Source organism: Triturus cristatus, chromosome 1_1 (genome assembly GCF_964204655.1).
Source record: "Triturus cristatus chromosome 1_1, aTriCri1.1, whole genome shotgun sequence".
Lineage (NCBI taxonomy): Eukaryota > Metazoa > Chordata > Amphibia > Caudata > Salamandridae > Triturus > Triturus cristatus.
In genome coordinates this window covers 87320526-87343636 of record NC_140579.1, presented here as the reverse complement: position 1 = coordinate 87343636, position 23111 = coordinate 87320526, and the positions used below count along the sequence as shown (strand labels likewise).

Sequence of the window (23111 nt, the reverse complement as noted above, 5' to 3'; positions counted from 1 at the left end):
GTGTACTTTGAGAGCCCTGTGGCTAAAATGTCTACCTCGGTTACCATTCTCACATTCAATAAATAAATTAATTAAAAAAATAGAACTTAGAAATGGATCTGTGCACTCTTGAAAAAAAGGCGTATTATTGGTTGTAGGCATGGCAGTGCTGCCATGCATAATGCAAGCTACATGCCGTCACAAAGCAGCTGCAACAAAGGCCTCCATTGGAGTCTAGTGTGCCATGTCTGTTATTAATGGGTTATATCACGCAATTGAAGTTTACCCCACTGTGATCTCTGCAGGAGGCTGTTGGATCAATGATCAGGCTCTACCTCAAAACAAGAACACCAACCATCTGAGAGAGTACGCCACTGGCTCTAGGAAGGCTTCGGGATGATTGCCCTTCACACCCTCTGCGAAGCCCACGCATTTTAGACTGATGTGGCAGGCTCGTCCCGCTGCATCCTCTACTTCATCTATTTAGAAGATACAGACTTGTTGGCTTGCACCTCCTTAACCACTTCAAGTTTGGATATTCAGTCCTGAGCTTCATTGACTCGATTCACCGTATTCTTGGATCCTGGTGGGGGAGCACCACACCCATGCCCACTTCCCTAATATTGATCTATGGAGATGAGCATGAGAACTGGATCATCACTGAATGAATTCTGCAGAGACTGATGAGTCAAGGTGGCTTGCGCCTGCATTGTTGTGACACAGCCAAACCCGGGGTCCATCGGTGCTATGCCATCTAACTTCGCAAATGTATCCATTTGACCTTGCTTCAGGATGAGGCTGGGTTTATCTTTATTCAAACACTCAGAAAGGGGGTGGGAGAGGAATGTAATTGATCCACCATACATCCTGCCAGATACAATAACCAAACAACGCAGTGTAAATTCCCTTGGGGTGTAGTGCAGAAAATTGTGTTCTACCTAAATTCATGGAGGTCTTACTTTTAGATAACAAGGACCCTCACCCACTAAGAATGAGTGCTTCATCCTCTGGTCCTGCTCCTCGTTGAGCAAGTCCCAACAGGCTTGAAAGATGGAGCGCTTAGTGGATGGGTTGCCTAGGCGATATGTAGAAAGGGCTTGTAAGAGGTGACTGAGGATCACCTGGAGATAAACAGTAGTTTATTTATAACTTTTTTGCTACCTTCGCCAAGGGTAAAAAGTTGAGTCTGACATGATGAAATAAAGTAGTCCTATGTTCTCCATACTGGTCAATGAGTTTCTGCCTAGTGTTGCCTCTATAGGTCGGTAGCATTTGTTAGCTCAAAGGAGTAATATGTAAGCCTCAATCAAAATCTTGTCCTTAATCTAGATGTGTGTAAAGTTTTGAAAAATAGAGAGAAAAAAGTGTACAAATGACAAACTACAGTGAGAAAGACAATAGAGAGCGTTTATACTAAACTGTTTGTTGCATCGCCTCTATAGACCCTAGTGGTCTGTAGTTCATGCATCATGAGGAGCAAGGGCCTGGTGAAATCCTAACAGTCAGACAGTCGTTACAGGTTACACAGGCAAGTAACCCCTGAATTGCAGGCTCATGACCTCAGAAGGGTTTATCTTTAGCCATGGCATCTCAAGGGTTTGGCCTTTCACCATTCAATCCCACCACTTTGTAGAGCGACTGCATCTCTAAAACGGATTGTATGCCTACCATGCTGAAAATGCCCAACAGCCTCTTGTACGTCCCTCATCTAGAGACCTAGCTCATGTCCAGTAATGGATGTAACTACTATACAGCCCTTACACGTGTCAGGTTACGTAGAGGTCAAACACATACACACCCCATCTTAGGTTAACGCTGCTGATCTGCTTTTTTTTATTTTTTACACAATACTAGGCAGACCTGCTTTTTTTTATTTTTTACACAATACTAGGCAGACCCTACTACTCACAGTGAAGCCATGATGGGCAAGGATCCTGCATCTCAGACCTCACTGGGTAAGGTCTCTGCCAAGCTACTTTCGGACCACAATGAGTGGGCTGGCATACCTCTAACCTTGAAAGGCACTTAACACTTGGCATCCACTTCTCAAAGGCCCCATGTTGGGTGACTCTCCCCATGCTTCTGCCAAACAAGTCGATGGAGGCATTCCCACAGCTGTCAAATGCAGATTGGGTTTGGCACAGGTCTTACCTTTATGTTCAGCTGCTGCCGTGGACTCTGATCGCATAGCGGCACCGACAAACACCCCGTGACGCCAGCTGAACGACTCGTACACCAAAGGCACTCCTAGAAGTGAAAGATGGCAGAGGTCACAACACCGTAAAGAAACTGATGGGGTTTCAAGGGGTAAGGCGGGAGGCCTGAGAGTTAGGCGGTGACCTTTAAGTGGTACCTCACAGCAAACCTCGAAGCTACTGCTCCACAATAAAAATGCCACTGTCAGATATGCTGCGTTTAATAACTGGGCTACATGGAGTTTCAAGCATGTGCAGAACAAGATGAAGTCATCACAGACTGAAACTGATCATGGGACCTGCTGAATGTTTCCCAGATACCCAAATAGTGCCCCAGGTGTTTTCACTACTTAAGGCATTTCCAAAAGCAAGATTCAACAGGTCCTGAGGCTCCAGGGTGGACTTCCCTGAGATTCACAGGGATCATTTTAAGCAGCAAGGTAAGGGGACCCACAACATGACTTGGAATACAAATAATGGAAAGATTACTTCTGCAGTTTAGATGAGGTCATAACCTGATTCATGTGCGATGTGACATGGGAGACAGAGACAATGGAGGGAGGGCCATGTTAAATAAGTGGTGCGCCTCAAGATAACCAGCTCACCACAAATCCCATTTATAAAACCATAATTGGAAGATCGTGGGCAAAGATATGGGGCTGGGGCTTGCGTGTGGGAAGTAAAGATCCACCCCACATGGGTATTCACTGAGGGGAAAAGCTACTGAAGTAAACAGCCAAGTATTGAGAGTGAGAGCCAAGTGATGAGAGAGGCTATGAGCAGTAAATACCTGCCCCCATGGAGCTATGTATGGGTGAATGGCTGTGGATATTAAATAACCAGCCCTGCGGGCTAATGATTGTGGTGACTGTCTACAGGTAATAAATTCCCACTCCTCAGTAGTGGCTCCTGGTGGGAGTGCTGCGGGGCGGTGAGGCGGGACGGGGGAGGGACACGGGTAGGGGGTAGTAAACCACGGAATACGGCCAAATTGAGGTAAGTGCATAAATAGATAAAACTAATTACATTACGCACATTTGGCGTTGCGGCGTGCGCAATGTGATTTGTTTTATTTATTTATTAATGTACTTGCCTCCGTTCGGCCGTATTCTGTGGTTTTCTACCCCCTCCGCCCCGACTCACCGCTCCGCAGCACTCCCACCAGGAGCCGCTACTGCCACTCCTGGGTGGTAATAATGGAGCTGAAATGCTGTGGGCTGTGCATTCTAATCCCGAAGGATGTATAATGGTGATCTAAATGATGGGAAAAGCAATAGGCAGAATATACCCTCTAAGATTTTAATAGACATTTAAAAAACGCCATGACCCCGCATTTTATTGAATAATAGTATGCACTGAAAAGAAACACTGGAGGTGAAAACTATCTTCTATAAACACCCCCTGAGGAAGATCGTAATGGAGGTGAAGACCTAGGAGCAGTAAATCCCAAGGCCTGGGGTATAAATGGAGGTGAAAGTTTCCAGGGGAGAGGAGTTGGCCTAACGGCTAGGGCGGTCGACCTCGAATCTGGGGAACTGGGTTCGAGTCTCGGCAATGACGCTGAACATCCTGTGATTCTGGGCGAATCACTTAATCTCCCTTTGCCTAACAAAAATGTAATGCAATTGGTGCTCATGTAGAGTGCTTCGCTACCCGATTAGGGTCAAGTTGGCGCTATATAAAACTCTGTAAAATAAAAATTTTTAAAACAGGCAGTGAAGCCTCAGGCCCAGAGTACAAACGAGGAAAAAGGAAAAAAAAGGCTAAGATCAATAAAATTCCAAGCCTGGTGTTAGCAATGGTGGCTATATATTTCTCAACAACTTTCATGTATTTCGGGTTATCAGCAATGGTGAATGCCTATGGGCATCAAATACCCACCATGCGTATATGAAGCAAGATGGGGAAAACCCTATGAAATGTACTATTTCACTGATAAAGATCACCCGACCTCCTCCACAAGCAGTGCTCCATCACCTTTCATCAGCAGCTGATGGCATCACTAGCCCCCCTCTCGCATGTATACCACTAACTGGACTTACCTTTGGGTCTCCGGCCCCCAAAGATGATTGCTTCAATGGGCACTCCTTCTGGCGACTCCCAGGCTTCATCCATGATGGGGCATTGCCCTGCGGGAGCACAGAAACGGGAGTTTGGGTGGGCACATGGCTCCTTGTCACCTGGAAAACAGAAGGGAACAGATTGAGGGTTAATATAAATAAACAAAAATGTATTAAAAAAAAGGGGGGGGGGGAAGAAGAGGACATCAAGCATCCCTGAGACTATGTGACGATAACACTCCGCCCCCTCCACCTTGCAAGTAGAATGGTCTCCATGACCAACAAGCATTGGCATAGCCAATAGGTCTCGCATTTGGGACCTTATAAGTGTTTAGCCATGCAACAGTTGGTGTTGTTGCACCAAGGATATTGTGCTGCATAACTAAATACTTACAAAGGTCCCAAAAACGAGACCGATTGGCTATGCCAATGCGTGTTAATTTTTGAGATTTTGTGCGGTCCACGGTGTCTGCTAAAGTTTCATGTCGCCCAGGAGTGTGAAAGGTGGCTCGGTGACAGGGAGAGTGGATGAGGGCGTGTAACAAATGATCCTTTAGAGTGCAGATTGGATCTGACAGTCCAAGGAACTCCCCCTCAAAGGAGCTTTTTTTTTTTTAGCAGAGTTTTATATAGCGCAAACTTGACCCAAATCCAATCAGGTATCAGAGTGCTTTACATAGCACCGGTTACGTTACATGAGGACACACATTCATTTTGGTTAGGCACAGGGAGATTAAGTGATTTGCCCAGAATCACAGGATGTTCAGCGTCGTTACCGAGGCTCGAACCCAGTTCCCCAGGTCCACACAGACTACATGCATTTACACAAATTTGCTTATTTAGGTCTTTCTCGGAAAAGGATCATGACGGACCTGCACACATAAACAGGCTGTTTTGCCATGGGTACTGCGCAAGCGCTGTGCCGGCGAAACCTGACAACACAGATGGCTTGTGCAATAGGATCCTGTAATTTCCCTTTCTTAGAAGGGTTACTCGCAATCGGTGATTATCTGGCAAATGAGGTTCAGCGTTCCCTGAAGCACTAAACCTCGAACCGGACTGCTTTGATATGTTTTAGAGAAAACCCGGTAATTCTGGCTCCTTTGGAATGTTATTTCCAGGAAGTACGAAGCCCCCACCAAGAGACCTTTATATGTATTGTGCGTTTAAAAAAGTATAAATCAGTCAAATCATAACAAAACTCCCTCTATAGCCATGCATCATTTCCTGAATAGATGTCATTCTCACGTTTTCATTTTGTTTGCATCACGGCCATTTTGCATATTTTGTCTCCTGCTACTTGTCTAACATTTTATGCATTTAAAAAATGTTTAATGCTTGAATACTGGTTGCATTGTCCCCCCGGAGCTTTTGGTGTCAACACAACAAGTGTGGCACACCTGGGCATACACGTCATCAATTCAGTCATTGATTAAAAATTAAACATTAAAGTGCAGGTACTCTGACTCCCAGGATACCTGGTTGCAACGCAGAAGTGCAGATACGCTATCATTAAAAGTTTGCTAGTTAAAAATACGGAACTGTGCCTTTCAAATTCAAAAGTGCAGCTACCTAATAACTGTCCATTTAAAGCATGGATTTTCTTGTTAAGGGGCGGACCTCCCTAGTTTAATGAGTCAAAGCCCATTTCGCTCTCGTTTTATTGAAGAAATGCAAATGTCTGTCTGCCTGCTAAATCGCTAAAACATTCCCCCGGTCCGAAACAGAGAGGTCTGAATTGAATCATTCTAATATAAGGCGGATCTCATAATAAAGTTCCTGGCTTGGGAGCCGTGTGCTGACAGTACTCTACGTGCGCATGGTCTGCGGCGCGATGACTTGTGAAATGCCTTTGGTTTCTAGGTCATTTCTTTAATTAGAGACCAGTTCAAAGGATGCTCGACCTCTGTGGTTTGTGGCTAGGTGCGAGGTGTGTGAGCCTGAAGGCCACCCTCGAAGAAAGGCTGGCAGCAAGATGAGCAACAGGGCGCGAGGCTTTCAGAACTGAGCCTCACTGTACTGACTGTACAGTATTCTGAGAACCGCTGCTATGAGATCCCCGCCCCTGCACACCTACTGGCTGTACATCCATGAAAATGAATGCGTCCGTCTGTAATGCAACTGGTGCTCATGTAAAGCGCTCCGATACCTTCAGTTCACGTTGGCGTTTAGTAAAATGACTTTAAAAAAAAAGAAAGAACAGCAGGAGTGGGAGGAGATACGAAGCACAAGCAGAGGGAAGGGTAAAGCAGCACGAAGGAGCCAGAGGGCATGGAGACTGTAAGCCCAAAAAAATAAGCAGGAAGTGGGATAAGGGAGGGGGTGGCAAATGGTGAGCACTTTAGCGGCCGCTTTGATGTTCTCAGTGGCCGCGCGGCTCACTGAGAACATCAAAGCGCCCGCGAAAGAGATCAGGCATGCTGACAAATGGTGCGCGCGCCCGGCGCACATGCACTGTATTTGGAGGCCTGAAAAGCACTAGTCTGCACTTCCAGATCCCCCTTTAACAAAAGCTCTCGCGAGAGCAGCGCTAAAGCGCTGGATCAGACGAGACCTGAAAATGGAACACATGTCCCTTCTTACCCTGCATTATCCACTAGTTTCTGGTGTCATAACTATCACAGGGTTTACTCCCTCTCTCGATGTGCCTCGAACTCAGTTCTCCATGCCTCCCAACTCTACCACTGACCCTCACAGTTCAGCTCCCCGAGCATCACAAATCTCAGCACCCAAGTATACATCGGGCCCAGGCGTCCAGGTGGACACGGGCCCCAGTGAGAACCATTTCATCTCTTCAGAAAAATGCATCAAGTCTCAGATATCCTACGTGCCAGCCGTCAGTGGGCTTCTCCCCCCCATCCTGAGTATAGCAAAGTCACTCCAGCCCAGCCAGAAGTACGTATGCTACTGGTAGTCACAGCACTTCAGTGAAGCCCAAGAAAATGTTGTTTTCTGTATCGTAACCGCTACAGGGACAGTTGGTGTTTGGGATTTAACTTTAAACTTGGTCTGAGCATTTCAGCATAGATTACCTCCATGCTGTAAATATATTTTTGATACAGTTTACTAAATCAACGTTTACAAATTAACAGCCACAGTACTTTTGATATAGGTGGAGACACATCATTCAGTAAAGGCTATTAGGGAAACATGAAACTAAAAAGGATATGTCTTAGAAGCAGGTGGGGCAAATATATCTTGGACTCGTACTAGCCATATCTGTCCCTGTGCAAGCTGTGCAGAGATAGCTCTCTTGCCAGAGTGACAGTGATCGCACTTTGGAAATAACAAAAGTCTGTCCTTGGAACATACCAAATGTGGCTGTGCCGAGTTAGCAGGTTACAGCACCCACTGTGGATGTCCACGGGACAGGAGTGAACACAGCGGAAAGGTTGCATTCCTTCCAGCGCTCATCTTATTTCATGAATAATGGAAGGCTGGAAAAGTAAGTTAGCCTGGTCAGAATTGTAACTTGAGACAAGCAGCTCACAGGGAATGTCTACATCAAGTACTAAACATGGTGTCATGTTGTCTCATTGTAACACTGTGCAATGCGGAATGGTCAATGGGTCTTCACTGCATCTGTCATTCCGCATAAAACGGACAGGCTTTGTGTGTGTGCGCCATAAGAGCACACCGGACAGACCATTTCTATTTTCTTGATGGATCTCACAATTCCCTTTTGCCTCGGATACAAAAGGTGATGGGGACATGCTTGACGGACCACCGGGTCTGTGCGCTATAGCCCTGCTAAGCAGGTCAGGATTTGGGTATGCCTGTATGCATTGTAACAAAGACTAAAAGGGCCACAAGTCAGGGGGCATAGCCATGATATGATTACCAAAGGGAATCCTCCATTGCTCCCCTCAAAGGCACTCACCCGGCTTCCACGGCTTGCCAAGCCAGGACATGACCGTAGCCCCGGAAGGCAGAGGCTCGTCGATGCCCTCCCAGTAGACGCCACCTTCACTGGTCTCTGCCACATTGGTGAAGATCGTGTTCTTCTGCATGGTCCTCATGGCATTGGGATTAGTCTTCATGGAGGTACCTGGCGCTACGCCAAAGAAGCCATTTTCAGGGTTGATGGCTCGGAGGCGCCCTGCAGAGGAGACAGAAACATAGGGTTAGGGGGAGATGAAAGGGGGAGCATCAGGGAAGGAAATGCAGATGTGTCGAACGAGTGAGTCGAGCGAGAGAAATGAGAGGAGGTTTCACACATGAAGCTAGCAGAAGAGAGCCGCTTGTAGGAAGGATGGTCACCTTCAGCGTCAAACTTCATCCACGCAATGTCATCCCCAACACACTCCACTTTCCAGCCAGGCAGGGAGGGGCTCATCATGGCCAGGTTGGTTTTCCCGCAGGCACTGGGGAAAGCTGCTGCAATGTACTTCTTCCGTCCCTGGGGATTCGTGATTCCTAAAATCTGGAAGAAGTTGGTGAGAAAGACATTTATGAAAATATGAAGCCAGTCCAGCTCTCTATGCCCAGCTCTGCCAGTCATTCTTCACATCGTTCTTACTCTGCTCACTAGCGCGTGATTAACCAATCATCGCTTAGCCTTGAGCATCCTATGACCATCTCCCATGCCTCCCTTCTCTGGCCCTTTTCCCCCTCGCACATTCTTGCTGTACTTACCAACATGTGCTCAGCCAGCCATCCCTCATCTTTGGCAATGCGCGATGCAATGCGCAGTGCGAAGCATTTCTTGCCGAGCAGAGAGTTGCCGCCGTAACCGCTGCCAAAGGAGAAGATCTCCCTCCGATCTGGCACGTGGGCAATCAGGGTGCTCTCCGGATTACAAGGCCAGCCATTGGTAAGCGGTGCTTTGTGGGAGGCAAGGGCACCCATATACATGAATTTCAAAGGTACAGTCTGACCGGGCTGAAAGAACGAAGCTTATGCCCACATGTCATGCCCTCAAACCCCCATACTAGCGCTTGTTCACACTAAAGAAATTCCTCCCCAGCGATGCTGGTCAGTGGTGGAACTCTTCAAACTTGTCCCCTTGAACCCCCACTCTGGAGACACTCCAATACCAGTCGCAAGCGAATGTCTCCACCCAGCTATGGGATACAACTCATTCCACCCTCCAGCCATTCCCAACCAACCATTCAATACAACACTCCCATCGGCCACTCCACACCCTGTAATACTAAACAAGACACTCAAATACCGTCCAAGTGACACAATACTCCACAGCCCCCACAGTCGTGTAACACTTCACACAGCCAGTTACTTGATAATCCACTCCTCTCCCCAAAACTACACAACAAGCCACACTGCTTCTTCTGACCATAATCAGGAAAAAACCCAACTCAACATATCAAGGAAAACGCTACGTTGGACGGATGGGAGATACGCTACTACTTCTTCGGGAACCTCTGGCTCTCCGGACTGGAGCTCCATCCCAGATGGCTATGAAGCTACTTAGTTACCTCGCAATGGCAGGGGTCGTCCCACGGAGTGTAGGCACTTCACAAACTCCTCATCCCCAAGAGTGTCCAGCACACGGGACCCCATCCGTGTCATTATTTTCATACTGGCAACGACGTATGGCGAGTCTGTGACCTGGACTCCGATCTTCGAGAGGGGAGATCCAATAGGACCCATGCTGTACGGAATCACATACATGGTGCGACCTATGGGGCAGACATGATACAATGCAAGGAGCATTACCATACATGGGGATAAGGTTATAATCAGGTAGATTGGAGACAGCGTTTCACTGGTGTGAGAAAAAGAAAGATTAAAAAGTAGGGTGTTATTAAAAATGGAAAGAAAACATAAGGGAGTCAGAGGTAAACAAGAGAGAAAATAATCTCCCTGTGATCGACGGTCACAGATGTTCTTATTACAACGAATTTGTTCTAATTTCATAATTCGCTTGGAAAAAGCAAATGATATCATATGTAGTATGCAGCATTTAATGATAGGTTACTAGAGGCATCACTTTTGATCCACAAGCCCCACTGGCACATAGCTTTTCCTGTCCTCCCTCAATAACAAAGTGAGATGATGGGCAGGATGTGGAGTGGTAAAAGGCTTTTGCCATTTTTCAGCTCAACGTGGATGGCACCAACTAATTCTATGCTTAAAGACTTTCCTGCAAAAATGGCAAAAGACCGTCAGTTTTCAAGCTCGGCGTAGATGGCACTATGCTACTCTTATGCTTACAAACTCTGCTGGAAAAAAAGGCATTTGAGGCGAGTAGTTTGAGAGTGTTCCATATGAAGGAGCTGCACTCCACCTAAAACCTGGAACTACTCCGGGTTCTTATTGTGTGTGTGCATAATCTATGGGGCACTCCAAGCCTGTAAAATGGCTGGGTATGGATAAGATCAGAAAATGCGCCTTTTTTATAAATAAATACACAAAGGGAGTGGGTTAGAGAAGCATTGAAACAAGGGAGATGTATGTCGGTCAGAGAACATGTGTCAGGTAAACATGAAGAAGGAGCTACACAACAACAAACCCCTGTGGCTGTCCTTCTGCTGCAGCTTTTTATGTTAGAAATGGGTGGACCTCGTATGTTCTCCATTAGTGAGTGGTCAGAACTATACAATGGCGGCGCCCATAAAGTTTGCATCCTTTTCTTGATTTAAACGGTCTGAATTGAAGGAGTGAAATGGCATATCATACGCATTATTCCTTTAGTTTTTTTTTCTTTTTTCCCTGTTGCCTTGTGCTCTGCTGTTTGTTTGTTTTGCTGTGTTACACTGAGCTGCCTGTGGAAAGCGCCGGGACACTCCTCTGGAGTAGCCGTGCGCTATATAAACACACTGTAACATAACATAACATTACTGAGATACTACAGCAAGGGACTCTGGAATCCCACTGTCACCACGATACTCCTTGGTGACTTGGGGTGCCTGGAGTACATGTAGTTCGGGTACTTCAGTGGTGTGTTCATATGTTATAGAGGTTAGTGCCTGTAGTTAGGATTAGGTAAGGGTTTCCGGTTAAAGGCATGTTTTGCTTTCTTAATGAATCTGACATCAGTCAACAAATCTGGGCTTAAATGGATTCCACTTTGGTTCTTTATGACAAGCTGGGTGCAGATCTGTTTATTGAGGGCCAAAACAAAAACTGATATTTCGAATTTTAACTCCCCTAGGTAGAGGACACACGGATAAACAGAATTACAGCAAACTTGCCATGCAAATGGACCTTTACTCAAGGGAGTAAGTGCATCAGTTTAGTGTGGTGTAAACCCGGTCAGTAGTTTGAGAAATTAGAGTTTAAAAAGTGTTCCAGTCTAGACTTGAAGAGGTAAAATTTTAGAGATATCAATCATTAATTTACGAACCCTCCACGCATTCAGAAATCCATGGGCGGGGGGGGAGAGGGGGAGAGAAGAGAGAAGAGAGAAGAGAGAGAGAGAGAGAGAGAGAGAAGAGACAAGAGACAAGAGACAAGAGACAAGAGACAAGAGAGAAGAGAGAAGAGAGAAGAGAGAAGAGAGAAGAGAGAGAGAGAGAGAAGAGACAAGAGACAAGAGACAAGAGAGAAGAGAGAGAAGAGAGAGAAGAGAGAGAAGAGAGAGAAGAGAGAGAGAGAGAGGGAGAGGAAGTAAAAGAAGAAGAATAAAAAGAATTATTATTATTATTGTGTTGTCGCTGCTATTACCCAACACGGAGCACCAAACAAAGAAAAAAAATACATACGGGAACAGGGTGAAGCTACCCTAAAGCACGTGAGGGCCCCCAAAGGAACCCCATCAAAAACATGGATATATATATATTTTTTTTTTAAACATGGTGAGACTCAGAAATCATGTGCTGGATTTGTGAATTCTAGAGCCTCCCAGAGTCCAAAGGTTTGCAAAATCCTCAAATGAAAAAAAGAAAAATGAATGATGCAACTGGAGGTGGCCACACACGAGGTTTGGAACTAGGCCCTGCGGTCAACAATGATGCACAGGCTGAAGGCCGCGGTTGGCAGCCTGCAGTAGGTTGGCGAAGGAACTAGCAAACGGCCAGACCATGATCCCAACCCATGTCTGTGGCCAGTGCTACCCCCACCCCCCCAGAGGTACTGTCGAAGGCTCCATGTGAAGCAGGAATTGGCTTCCCATAGTGGGTTTGGCCACATGCCAGGCCTTAGCCCTATGTGCCAGCCCTCACTGAGCAGGGCGTCTGCAGCAGGGATTGGCTGTCAATAGAAGATTGGGGGCAAGGAGCAGTTTCATACGATTTTAAAAAACTGAAATTCACTGAAAAACCAAAAGGTTAAAAAAGTCAAGCTATGGTTACCAGTGCATAATTTTGTAAGTTAGTTCACCTAACCATAACTGGCCGTTTTCAGTAATTTGTGTTTGGGTTTTAGAATCATAACTGCACTTTAAATGTGATTTTTTCAATGAATTTCAGAGGTGTTTTTTAAAACACATTTTAAGGTCGTACTACCAAGGCTAACTAGAACTTGAATTTAACCTTTGGCTGTTTTCCACTCAATATATATATATATTATCCTCTAAACAAATTGGTGCTAGAAGGAAGTTAAGGTTGACTAATATTTCAAAACGTGGCTCTACCATAAAACAAATGTGGTCTGAAACTCACAGGTTGAGATGGTGCTTCCACCTGGCGATCCAACTGACCCTGCGCTAAGTCAACAGCACGAGTGAAAAACGATTTTGCCCTCCCCCCACCCCCCTTTGAAACTTCTGGATTTTTTGACTAATCTGCATGAAAGTTGTCGCGCACTTAGATGTATTCTAAATTATTGTCATTGCCAACTTTGGTAGGGATTAGTCAAAAGGGGAAAGTTATTAAGGATTCAAACATCCATTTTCCAATGGCGTGAGATAGAAAGAAAGTCATTAAGACAAGGGGTAAGAGAAAGAGAGTTAGAATAAGGGATGGAGAGGGCATTCTAATAGGGGAAGGATCGAAAGAGCACTTTTAGAATGAGGGAAGGGAAACTTGCAACCAAAAATAGACAGCTGTCAGAAAGCAGGGGGAAAAAAGTAGGTTCCTCTCACATCCAACTTACCCTTCATGCACCCTGGGAACCGTGCACCAGCTGCCCGCTCAAAGTCCTCAGGAGACATCCAGTTGCCCAGCTGACCCTTGGCACCACCAACAGGAATGGGCACAGTGTCCCGCTGATTTTCGGTCACAATCACAGTCTTTGATTCCACTCGTGCCACATCCTTAGGATCCGTCCTGGTCAGCCAGCTACAAGAAGAGCAACAATGCCGGCATGATTAATATAAAAGATACTCCCCAAATAATGACTTTAACCCCAATAGAAATGAAGACCAGTGGACGTGGTGTGTCGGCTACCAGAAGAGCAGTTTACTTATGTGTTACAAGGGTAGGTGTCCAGATAGGCTCTGAATGGCCACCTTAAAGAGGACTACTCAATCCTGATTGGCTGGCCACAACCTGAGCAATAAGCTATGGCAGCCATTACAGGACTCTGGAACATGGTCCCTGCATCCTGAAAACAAATGAAAAAAACATATAAGAGGCAGGCAGGGTGAGTTCAACCTGACACCAATAGGCATGTGGGGGAGGGACTCTCCAGAGAGGCCCCTTCCCCATGACTGGCTGGCCACAACCTGAGCAATAAGCTATGGCAGCCATTACAGGACTCTGGAACATGGTCCCTGCATCCTGAAAACAAATGAAAAAACATATAAGAGGCAGGCAGGGTGAGTTCAACCGGACACCAATAGGCATGTGGGGGAGGGACTCTCCAAAGAGGCCCCTTCCCTATGACTGGCTGGCCACAACCTGAGCAATAAGCTATGGCAGCCATTACAGGACTCTGGAACATGGTCCCTGCATCCTGAAAACAAATGAAAAAACATATAAGAGGCAGGCAGGGTGAGTTCAACCGGACACCAATAGGCATGTGGGGGAGGGACTCTCCAAAGAGGCCCCTTCCCTATGACTGGCTGGCCACAACCTGAGCAATAAGCTATGGCAGCCATTACAGGACTCTGGAACATGGTCCCTGCATCATGAAAACAAATGAAAAAACATATAAGAGGCAGGCAGGGTGAGTTCAACCGGACACCAATAGGCATGTGGGGGAGGGACTCTCCAAAGAGGCCCCTTCCCTATGACTGGCTGGCCACAACCTGAGCAATAAGCTATGGCAGCCAATACAGGACTCTGGAACATGGTCCCTGCATCCTGAAAACAAATGAAAAAACATATAAGAGGCAGGCAGTGTGAGTTCAACCTGACACCAATAGGCATGTGGGGGAGGGACTCTCCAAAGAGGCCCCTTCCCTATGACTGGCTGGCCACAACCTGAGCAATAAGCTATGGCAGCCAATACAGGACTCTGGAACATGGTCCCTGCATCCTGAAAACAAATGAAAAAACATATAAGAGGCAGGCAGGGTGAGTTCAACCGGACACCAATAGGCATGTGGGGGAGGGACTCTCCAAAGAGGCCCCTTCCCTATGACTGGCTGGCCACAACCTGAGCAATAAGCTATGGCAGCCATTACAGGACTCTGGAACATGGTCCCTGCATCCTGAAAACAAATGAAAAAAACATATAAGAGGCAGGCAGGGTGAGTTCAACCTGACACCAATAGGCATGTGGGGGAGGGACTCTCCAGAGAGGCCCCTTCCCCATGACTGGCTGGCCACAACCTGAGCAATAAGCTATGGCAGCCATTACAGGACTCTGGAACATGGTCCCTGCATCCTGAAAACAAATGAAAAAACATATAAGAGGCAGGCAGGGTGAGTTCAACCGGACACCAATAGGCATGTGGGGGAGGGACTCTCCAAAGAGGCCCCTTCCCTATGACTGGCTGGCCACAACCTGAGCAATAAGCTATGGCAGCCATTACAGGACTCTGGAACATGGTCCCTGCATCCTGAAAACAAATGAAAAAACATATAAGAGGCAGGCAGGGTGAGTTCAACCGGACACCAATAGGCATGTGGGGGAGGGACTCTCCAAAGAGGCCCCTTCCCTATGACTGGCTGGCCACAACCTGAGCAATAAGCTATGGCAGCCATTACAGGACTCTGGAACATGGTCCCTGCATCATGAAAACAAATGAAAAAACATATAAGAGGCAGGCAGGGTGAGTTCAACCGGACACCAATAGGCATGTGGGGGAGGGACTCTCCAAAGAGGCCCCTTCCCTATGACTGGCTGGCCACAACCTGAGCAATAAGCTATGGCAGCCAATACAGGACTCTGGAACATGGTCCCTGCATCCTGAAAACAAATGAAAAAACATATAAGAGGCAGGCAGGGTGAGTTCAACCTGACACCAATAGGCATGTGGGGGAGGGACTCTCCAAAGAGGCCCCTTCCCCATGACTGGCTGGCCACAACCTGAGCAATAAGCTATGGCAGCCATTACAGGACTCTGGAACATGGTCCCTGCATCCTGAAAACAAATGAAAAAACATATAAGAGGCAGGCAGGGTGAGTTCAACCGGACACCAATAGGCATGTGGGGGAGGGACTCTCCAGAGAGGCCCCTTCCCTATGACTGGCTGGCCACAACCTGAGCAATAAGCTATGGCAGCCATTACAGGACTCTGGAACATGGTCCCTGCATCCTGAAAACAAATGAAAAAAACATATAAGAGGCAGGCAGGGTGAGTTCAACCTGACACCAATAGGCATGTGGGGGAGGGACTCTCCAGAGAGGCCCCTTCCCCATGACTGGCTGGCCACAACCTGAGCAATAAGCTATGGCAGCCATTACAGGACTCTGGAACATGGTCCCTGCATCCTGAAAACAAATGAAAAAAACATATAAGAGGCAGGCAGGGTGAGTTCAACCTGACACCAATAGGCATGTGGGGGAGGGACTCTCCAAAGAGGCCCCTTCCCCATGACTGGCTGGCCACAACATGGACAAGATGCTGTGGCGGTCATTATGGATATATGTGGGCATGTTCCCTTTTGAAATGCATTGTAGTAAATGCCAGGTTTTGAGGGTCATAAAAAGGAGCACATATAAAGGGCGATAACGGCTTTTAGTTCGAATATAAATCTGTTGAGTGTACCATACTCATTTTAAGATTTGTGGTGTGTTCTACAGTGATTTTATCATGAGAAAAACGCTGACCTTCTGCTGAGATTTGATGAACCATGTTTGAAAAAAAAAGTGTTTTCTCTTATGATTTTCTCATAGAGATTATGGAAGGTGCTCCAGGAGGCAACACATTTTCTATATTCACACTATCTTCCTTAGCCATCTGAGTACAAAGTTTGATGTTCGGAGTAAAACATATACTTTCAGCAGCAGCCTGTCAGTTCTCTCCCCTGCGTTCTGCGAATCTTTCCAAGGGGTTCTATTGAACAACTAGAGCAGTAACATTTCTATGTATGACAAAACCATAGCACACTTTAAGCCATCTTCAAGGAATTCAAGCTGGAAAACCTAAAGAATTTCCTTTAAAAATTAACAAAATTATGGGGTGTTCTTTTTGTCATAGAAATGGTGGCTACAGTGCTAGAAAGCTAAAATGAGGAAAGGACAGATTTTCGAGGAGTTCTCAAAGGTTCCGTATCTATTTCAGTAAAATATTCGGACGCGCAGACTGGAGCATGCTATTTCAACTCCAGTCTGTCAGTAAACTCTGTTGTGGTCAACTGCAGCTTTACCACAAAGTTTAAATGAGCAACAAGAGTGCTAACATTCTGTATTTAGGATAAAAGTGTGGCACACCTGAGCTCCATCTTGATGGAATCAAAACTAGAGAATACAGCAGTAAATTTCTTTTTGTTATAGTAATTATGGTCTGTGCTCTAGACAGCTAAAATTAGATCACAATCTCTGTGTGGTCTTAAATATCTTCCTCGTCCATTTTAGTAAAACATTCTGACATGCAGAGTGAAACATGCACTTCCAACACCAGCAGCAGTGTGTCAGTTAACTCCAGTGGCGGCTGGTGAAGTTTGAGAGTGGAGAGGCTGGACTGCACACGGGAGGGGAAGGGATGAGGGGGAGGCAGCTTTGGGGTTCACTTTAGGGGGGTCAGCATTTTTTGGGAGGCCGGGCGCCATTTCCCATGCAAATCTTTTCAATTAATTGCATTTCTCACGGTTTCGTCTGCATAGCCAGCAAAGTATGTGGCTAACCGATCAATTATGGGGCACCATATTTCTTAAATTTGCATTGCGGAGTTCATTTTGTGCGATTTAAAACTGTAAGCCACACAGAAAAATAAAGGTTAAAATGCATTAAGTGATTAAGAAAACTTGAATGCAATATGGTATAATATCGGTACATGTAGAGAATTAATAGTTCTGTTTCCTTGCCAGCAGGAACACCGAAAACACTTGGCTGCTTCTCTTAAATCGCATTTATAGAAACTGTGTGGTGTGTGATGGAAATCATGTGCAACTTATGTCCTGCAACACATTCATTTATTGAGCGATGCTGTGGCGGGGCTGCAGACTGGCGCAGACTTCATAAACAGTGTGCCCCTACGTGGAGGAGCCTACATCATACATTTAATTTCTCTGTCATACTGATACAGCGATTGGCAATGAAATCATAGAGCACTGCACTGGATTAATATTAGGCGAGTCGTACTTGCAGGGACGAATTGATCATTATTAGACTTAAAGTTAGAATCAAATTTAACAGAGTCCGAGCATCAAAAATAAAATGAGGGTCATCTGGGAGCTGCAGTGTCTGCTGGTATCCCTGGGCTCCGCATGATCTCGGTGTCTGGACGGAGTCTATTTGTGGGGGCAGCCGGGCGAGCATAGACCGCGCACCCTCAGAGCAGAAGCCACATGAATTTTCTGTAGCACAGGAGATGATGCGGGTAGTTTCCCTCATAGCCAAAAACGGACACTCATGAGTCCAGCGGGCACGGTAGACGACAGAGCCGCCGTATTGTGTGTCATTAAGCATATGGCTCGCGTGAACACCTTTACCGCATACAATGCCCTGCCGCATTGCCCAACAACTGCTCTTGAATAGGAGCTGATTTGCAGCCAGTGTCATCTCGGTGCGAGGCAGAGGCCCCCCTGACCTCCTCCCTCCACTGCCTCGTCTTTTACGGAGAGGGCAGAGGGTTTGCACCTCGCAGTCCATGAGCTCATTTCATTACAGCTGAAAACAAATACTGGGAGAGTTCGTCTAGCAAGTAATTCGCTCAATAAAGACTCTAGAGTAACACATTCAGAGCAACATGATTTGTACTATTGCTGTACTGAATTACAGTGAATCTAGCGCACCAGTGCTTGGACCAATCCGTTCCCAGTTGTGTAGTATAAACCGCTCCACATAGAGTGAGTTAAGATCCTTTGCCCCTATTCCAACTTTGCTTTACATAATCCTTCATGACTTTTCCTCTTCACTCGTTTTCAGAGGTGCAGGGAGGTGAATTGATTTGGGGTGTTTTCTGACAGGTGCTGGCGTGCTCTGCTCAATGTGAAAACAGGGTTGTTCTTGAAAGGCCATTGCCTCTGAAAGGGCGCAGTGTTTTTCCGTGACCTAGAGAGGTGGCGTGCTAGCTCAGTAGGTTAATGCTCTTACGGCAGGCCTGTGAGATTCTTCAAATGCAGCATGGCTGACTCAACCTTTCATCCACCCAGTGCCAACAAAAAGAGTACGATTAATTATTGTAACCTTAACACCTTTTTTCCAAAGATTTGAGGCCCTGTTTAGATAGACCTGGATGAGAGATTGGGTATTTTTTATTGTTCGTAGCACAAAACGGAAAACTGGATTAATTCAAGTTGACATTAACCCAAAAAGAGCAACTTGCGTGCTGTTCAAATGAAGCAAATACTCGCTAAGCTTTTTTTTTTTTTTTGCTTACCCCTCTTTGTGCCATGGCCCACGAGCAAAGTTGGGGGTGCACTAGGGAACCATCGGGGCCTTCAATTGTCGGGGAAGCTCAAGCTTCTAGGCGAGGCTGACACGAACCTGCAGTGTGCACCACCTTTCTGCTCCTCAGCTCCTGGCTACCAGTGCAGGCCCAGTAACATAGAGACACTGAAGCTGGAGCTCAAAACATGGTGTCTGCATCAGTACCGATTCTAGAGGGTGGGCACCCAAACATGAGCCTTGGCCTTCACAGTGAATCTGCCACCCATGTACAACAATAAAAAATGTTTAGATAAATGGTGATTTATGATCCTGATGGAGAGCAATCATTTGTCTGTTTGTAGTTTTTAAATGCAGATAAACTGAATTTTATGTGGATAGCTCAGTGGGTTAGTGCCTTTCTCACAGAGATCCCTGTGTTACTCGCAGTTCAGAAGTTGCAATCCTAACATAGGAAAGTGACCTATGAACTGTCATCAAAGAGCTGCATACAAACTTTGGCTTTTTTGTGTTGTGATATAGTTAGAACGTCCACCGTCTTTCATTATTCTAATGCTGCTAAAAAGAGTTTGGGCAGTTATACATTTTTATCAGTAAGGTCAACCCCCAACCACTGGAGGACTCTTTAAATCCTGAGTTTGTTCTTCTCCAGACCAAATCCTCGTAAAATATATTGCCCACCAGCATGGATGACACGATTCCTACACTTGTAATCCTCATTGCCTTATGTGACATTCCCAGTAGAATTACTTATTTTCTCTGTAGAACGTGTGCGTGATGTAAAGTACTGTGACACCCTACACTGATATGAGTAGCGCTACACAACAAATGAAATGCATATGAGAAAGGGGCAACGGAGAGATGAGGGGCACTGGTGGAGGGTGGTAGTGAGGGAATCCGAGGAGGAGGTCATGGGGAGGGTGGGGGAGGGGCTATGGAGAGATGAGAGGCACCGGTAGAGGGTGGTAGTGAGGGAGTCTGAGGAGGAGGTCATGAGGGGGAGGGGCTACAGAGAGATGAGGGGCACTGTTGGAGGGTCGCAGTGAGGGAATCCGAGGAGGAGGTCAATAGGGGGGGCCATGGAGGGATGAGGGGCACTGTTGGAAGGTGGTAGTAAAGGTATCTACCGAGAAAGAGGTTATTGGTGCGGCGCCAAATTTTTTTTTCGCATCAGCACTAAAGCCGGCCCTGTCATGGCCTTTCTGTTTTTGGTTAATTAATTAACAGTCGGTCATTAGGGCTATTGTGGAACATACTTTAAAGTACATGTTAATTACATTTACTGCTATATTCAAAGTTTCGAGTTTGAAGGTGATTTTACTAGTGTTTTTCCCCAGGAAGAATGAAATTGGAACCGGATGGTGGCTGATATGGGCTGGGGCCCAAGGACAGCTGTGAGATAAGGTGCACTGGAGAGGAGTAGTAGATAATCAAGCCTGTAAGGGAGTGCGTTGCAGAGTCCGGGTCAGGTGGAGGTAGTAATGAAGAGGGAGTCTCCCTGAAGGCTCGCACAGAGGGAGCCTGCAAGGGAGTGCGCTGCAGAGTCCGGGGTCAGGTGGAGGTAGTAATGAAGAGGGTTTCTCCCTGAAGGCTCGCACAGAGGGGGCCCGAGAAGTGTCACTTGCCTGATACTTCCACCTCAGAAACCTCCTCTTCTCATCAAAGGGACATTAAATTGGAAAAAACCTGTTTTTGAGAGTGATAACATTGAGAAAGATTTGGAAAAGAGTACGTTTTACTAGGCCTTGTAAGACTAAGAAGAGATAAAGGAGGGCTTGTAAGCAGGCCTGGCTAGACATATAAGAGACAAATCAGGCCCGCAGTGGCAAACCCGAATACACCCTTGTCCCACCAAAAATAAAAATTCCTGGAGCCGGGCCTGGTCTGCATAATCCTGCTGTTCACAGCCGCACGGGAAGCATACAACTCGAGTCTGCGCGGTGAGTGATGACAAACTGCGCAGACTCGATTTTTGAGCAACCCGCCTCCCTGCAGCCTCTACCCCACCCTTTCCCAACTCATCACAGGGTGAGACCCACCCCCAATGACGAGTTGGAAAAGGGTGGGGTGACCATCCTCTCCACTCCTTGACGGACGTGTAGCCCCAGTGTTACAGGGCTTTACTCTACAACGCCCGGGGCTATTTTTACCCCCATGTTATCAGGGGGTGGAGACTGGTCCTTTAGGCACTTTCTTTGCCGAGCTGATGACCTCACAAGCCTCAGGGCTGTGAGCTCCTCAGCCCGGCAAAAACTATAGACTCTGGGCCCACCCACAGACAGCAGATTAAGGGAATGCATCGGTGTAACATGACAGTGACAACACAGTGCCAGAATCTAATCGCAGCAACAAAAGTCTCCTCCGAATCGGACTCAAGAAATTTGCGTTTGTACAATTTTTTCGTTAAAACCCCCCCCAAAAAACGGATGTAAAGTTAGTCATTGCAAATTTGTTATATTTATTTCTTTTTTGAACATTCCTTGCTTGCGGTGTTTGATATTGTGTTCCTCTTGCCTGCTGTGTTTGATTCTCTGTCCTGCTAGTTTTGTACGTTCTATTTTGTAACATTTCTCTCATGTTACGTAACTGGTTCTATTGTACAGCGCTCTGACGCCTTCGGGTAAAGTCCGCGCTTTATAAAAATGCATAAATAAATAAAGTGTGTATTTTACCTTTGACAATGGCCGACCCTGGGGGATTAAAGTAAAGGGGCGGAGCCCCGACGCCATGGTTTAGAAACCGCCACTGGTTAACTCCCAAGTAATCAACTGCAGCATCACTACAGGGGTCTAATGAACAACTAGAGTGCTAGCAATTTGCATTAAGGGAAAAGAGAGGTACGCCTGAACACCATTCTGTTGAAATATGAGCTGCTGGATTTACAGCCTTTCAGAAAGAGCAGGCTGAAGTAAATCAGCATTGAACTGTTAATGCAGGATGGAACCTGAGAGTTAAAAATGTGAGAAGAGGTCTGCGCCATAGTAATTTAATCCACGATGTATTTTTAAAGGGCTAAATGTCGGCAAAAAGAGATATCTGCATAAATAGAGCATCCAATATCCGTGTGTCTACTCAGCCTCCTGATCTTCTCAGTTGCTTAACAGGTCCCTAATGTATATTAACTTTGTGACTATGGTCTTATCCCTGCTGTCACCAGTGGTGTAATTTGACAAATCATCAGCGACGTAATATGTGAGGTCATAAGCAGGGCGCAATTTATAGTTAGCTCAGTAAACGGTAACTGGTGAATTTCCAGGCTATTAAGTGGGCCTTCTCGCGGTACCCGTGAGAATAAAAAGGAGCCTTTTCATGGTATCTGGGAGAAAGGGAACTTTTCACAGTGCCCAGGTATGAAGAGTACGCATTCCCACAGTATCCCGAAGGACGCGGACCTTCTCATAGGGCCCATGGAGAGATGAGTGATCTTCATACTGCCTAAAAGAGAATAAGATCATCTCAAAAGTGCCATGGAGCCCTGGAGTGGCACATGCAATGCTAAGGAAGATGAGGGATGCCTTTTAAAGTGCCTGTAATTCTTTCTCACAGTATCTGGGAGAAGTCTTTCTCACAGTGCTCAGCAGTAGGATATATTCACACAGGGGAGAGAAAGGGGCCTCATCACAGTGACCCGGGCAGGAGGCCTTTTCACTGTGCCCAGAACAGCAGGGGAATTGGTGCACAGGAGTAGATGCCATGTTTTTTCAAGCCGGATTACCTTTTTACTAGTGCACATTACAAAATGGATGTTTTGTGTATAGCGGACAACCTGAGATATAGCGTTCTTTGTGGGCATTGTATACCACAGCTAGCAGATTTGTGCGTTTTTGTACGTTTGAGCCAGAACCAAAAGTCAATTTTTACACAGGGGCTTTGGTCAATCCTCTTCATCCACTGGTCTGTTCAATTAGTATTTGCATTTTGGTTCTATCCACCACAACATGGAGCGTAGGGTGGCTATCAGCTCACTCCTGTTATTGGCTTTCTTCACTGCAGTCGATGTCATTTTTACGTATGATCATCCACCCAAAAAGCATTCCACTTCAGCGCAAGGGATGGTGACATATTGTTTATATTTCTACTTTTATTTCATTCTTT

The 23111-nt window shown here is 46.3% G+C and overlaps 1 protein-coding gene across 2 annotated transcripts in view; it reads right to left on the bottom strand.

The window, feature by feature from the left end:
* Nucleotides 1-23111, bottom strand: part of LOC146869554 (phosphoenolpyruvate carboxykinase [GTP], mitochondrial-like) — a 124720-nt gene that overhangs the window by 4726 nt on the left and 96883 nt on the right. For both annotated transcript variants that reach the window (XM_085604894.1, XM_085604982.1), the window contains exons 3-9: nucleotides 13229-13413; nucleotides 9670-9873; nucleotides 8870-9057; nucleotides 8495-8657; nucleotides 8115-8333; nucleotides 4217-4354; nucleotides 2131-2226 (exon numbers count right to left, since the gene is read on the bottom strand). In XM_085604894.1, coding sequence (XP_085461020.1) covers nucleotides 2131-2226; nucleotides 4217-4354; nucleotides 8115-8333; nucleotides 8495-8657; nucleotides 8870-9057; nucleotides 9670-9873; nucleotides 13229-13413 — 1193 coding nt within the window. The remainder of the gene's footprint in view (nucleotides 1-2130; nucleotides 2227-4216; nucleotides 4355-8114; nucleotides 8334-8494; nucleotides 8658-8869; nucleotides 9058-9669; nucleotides 9874-13228; nucleotides 13414-23111) is intronic.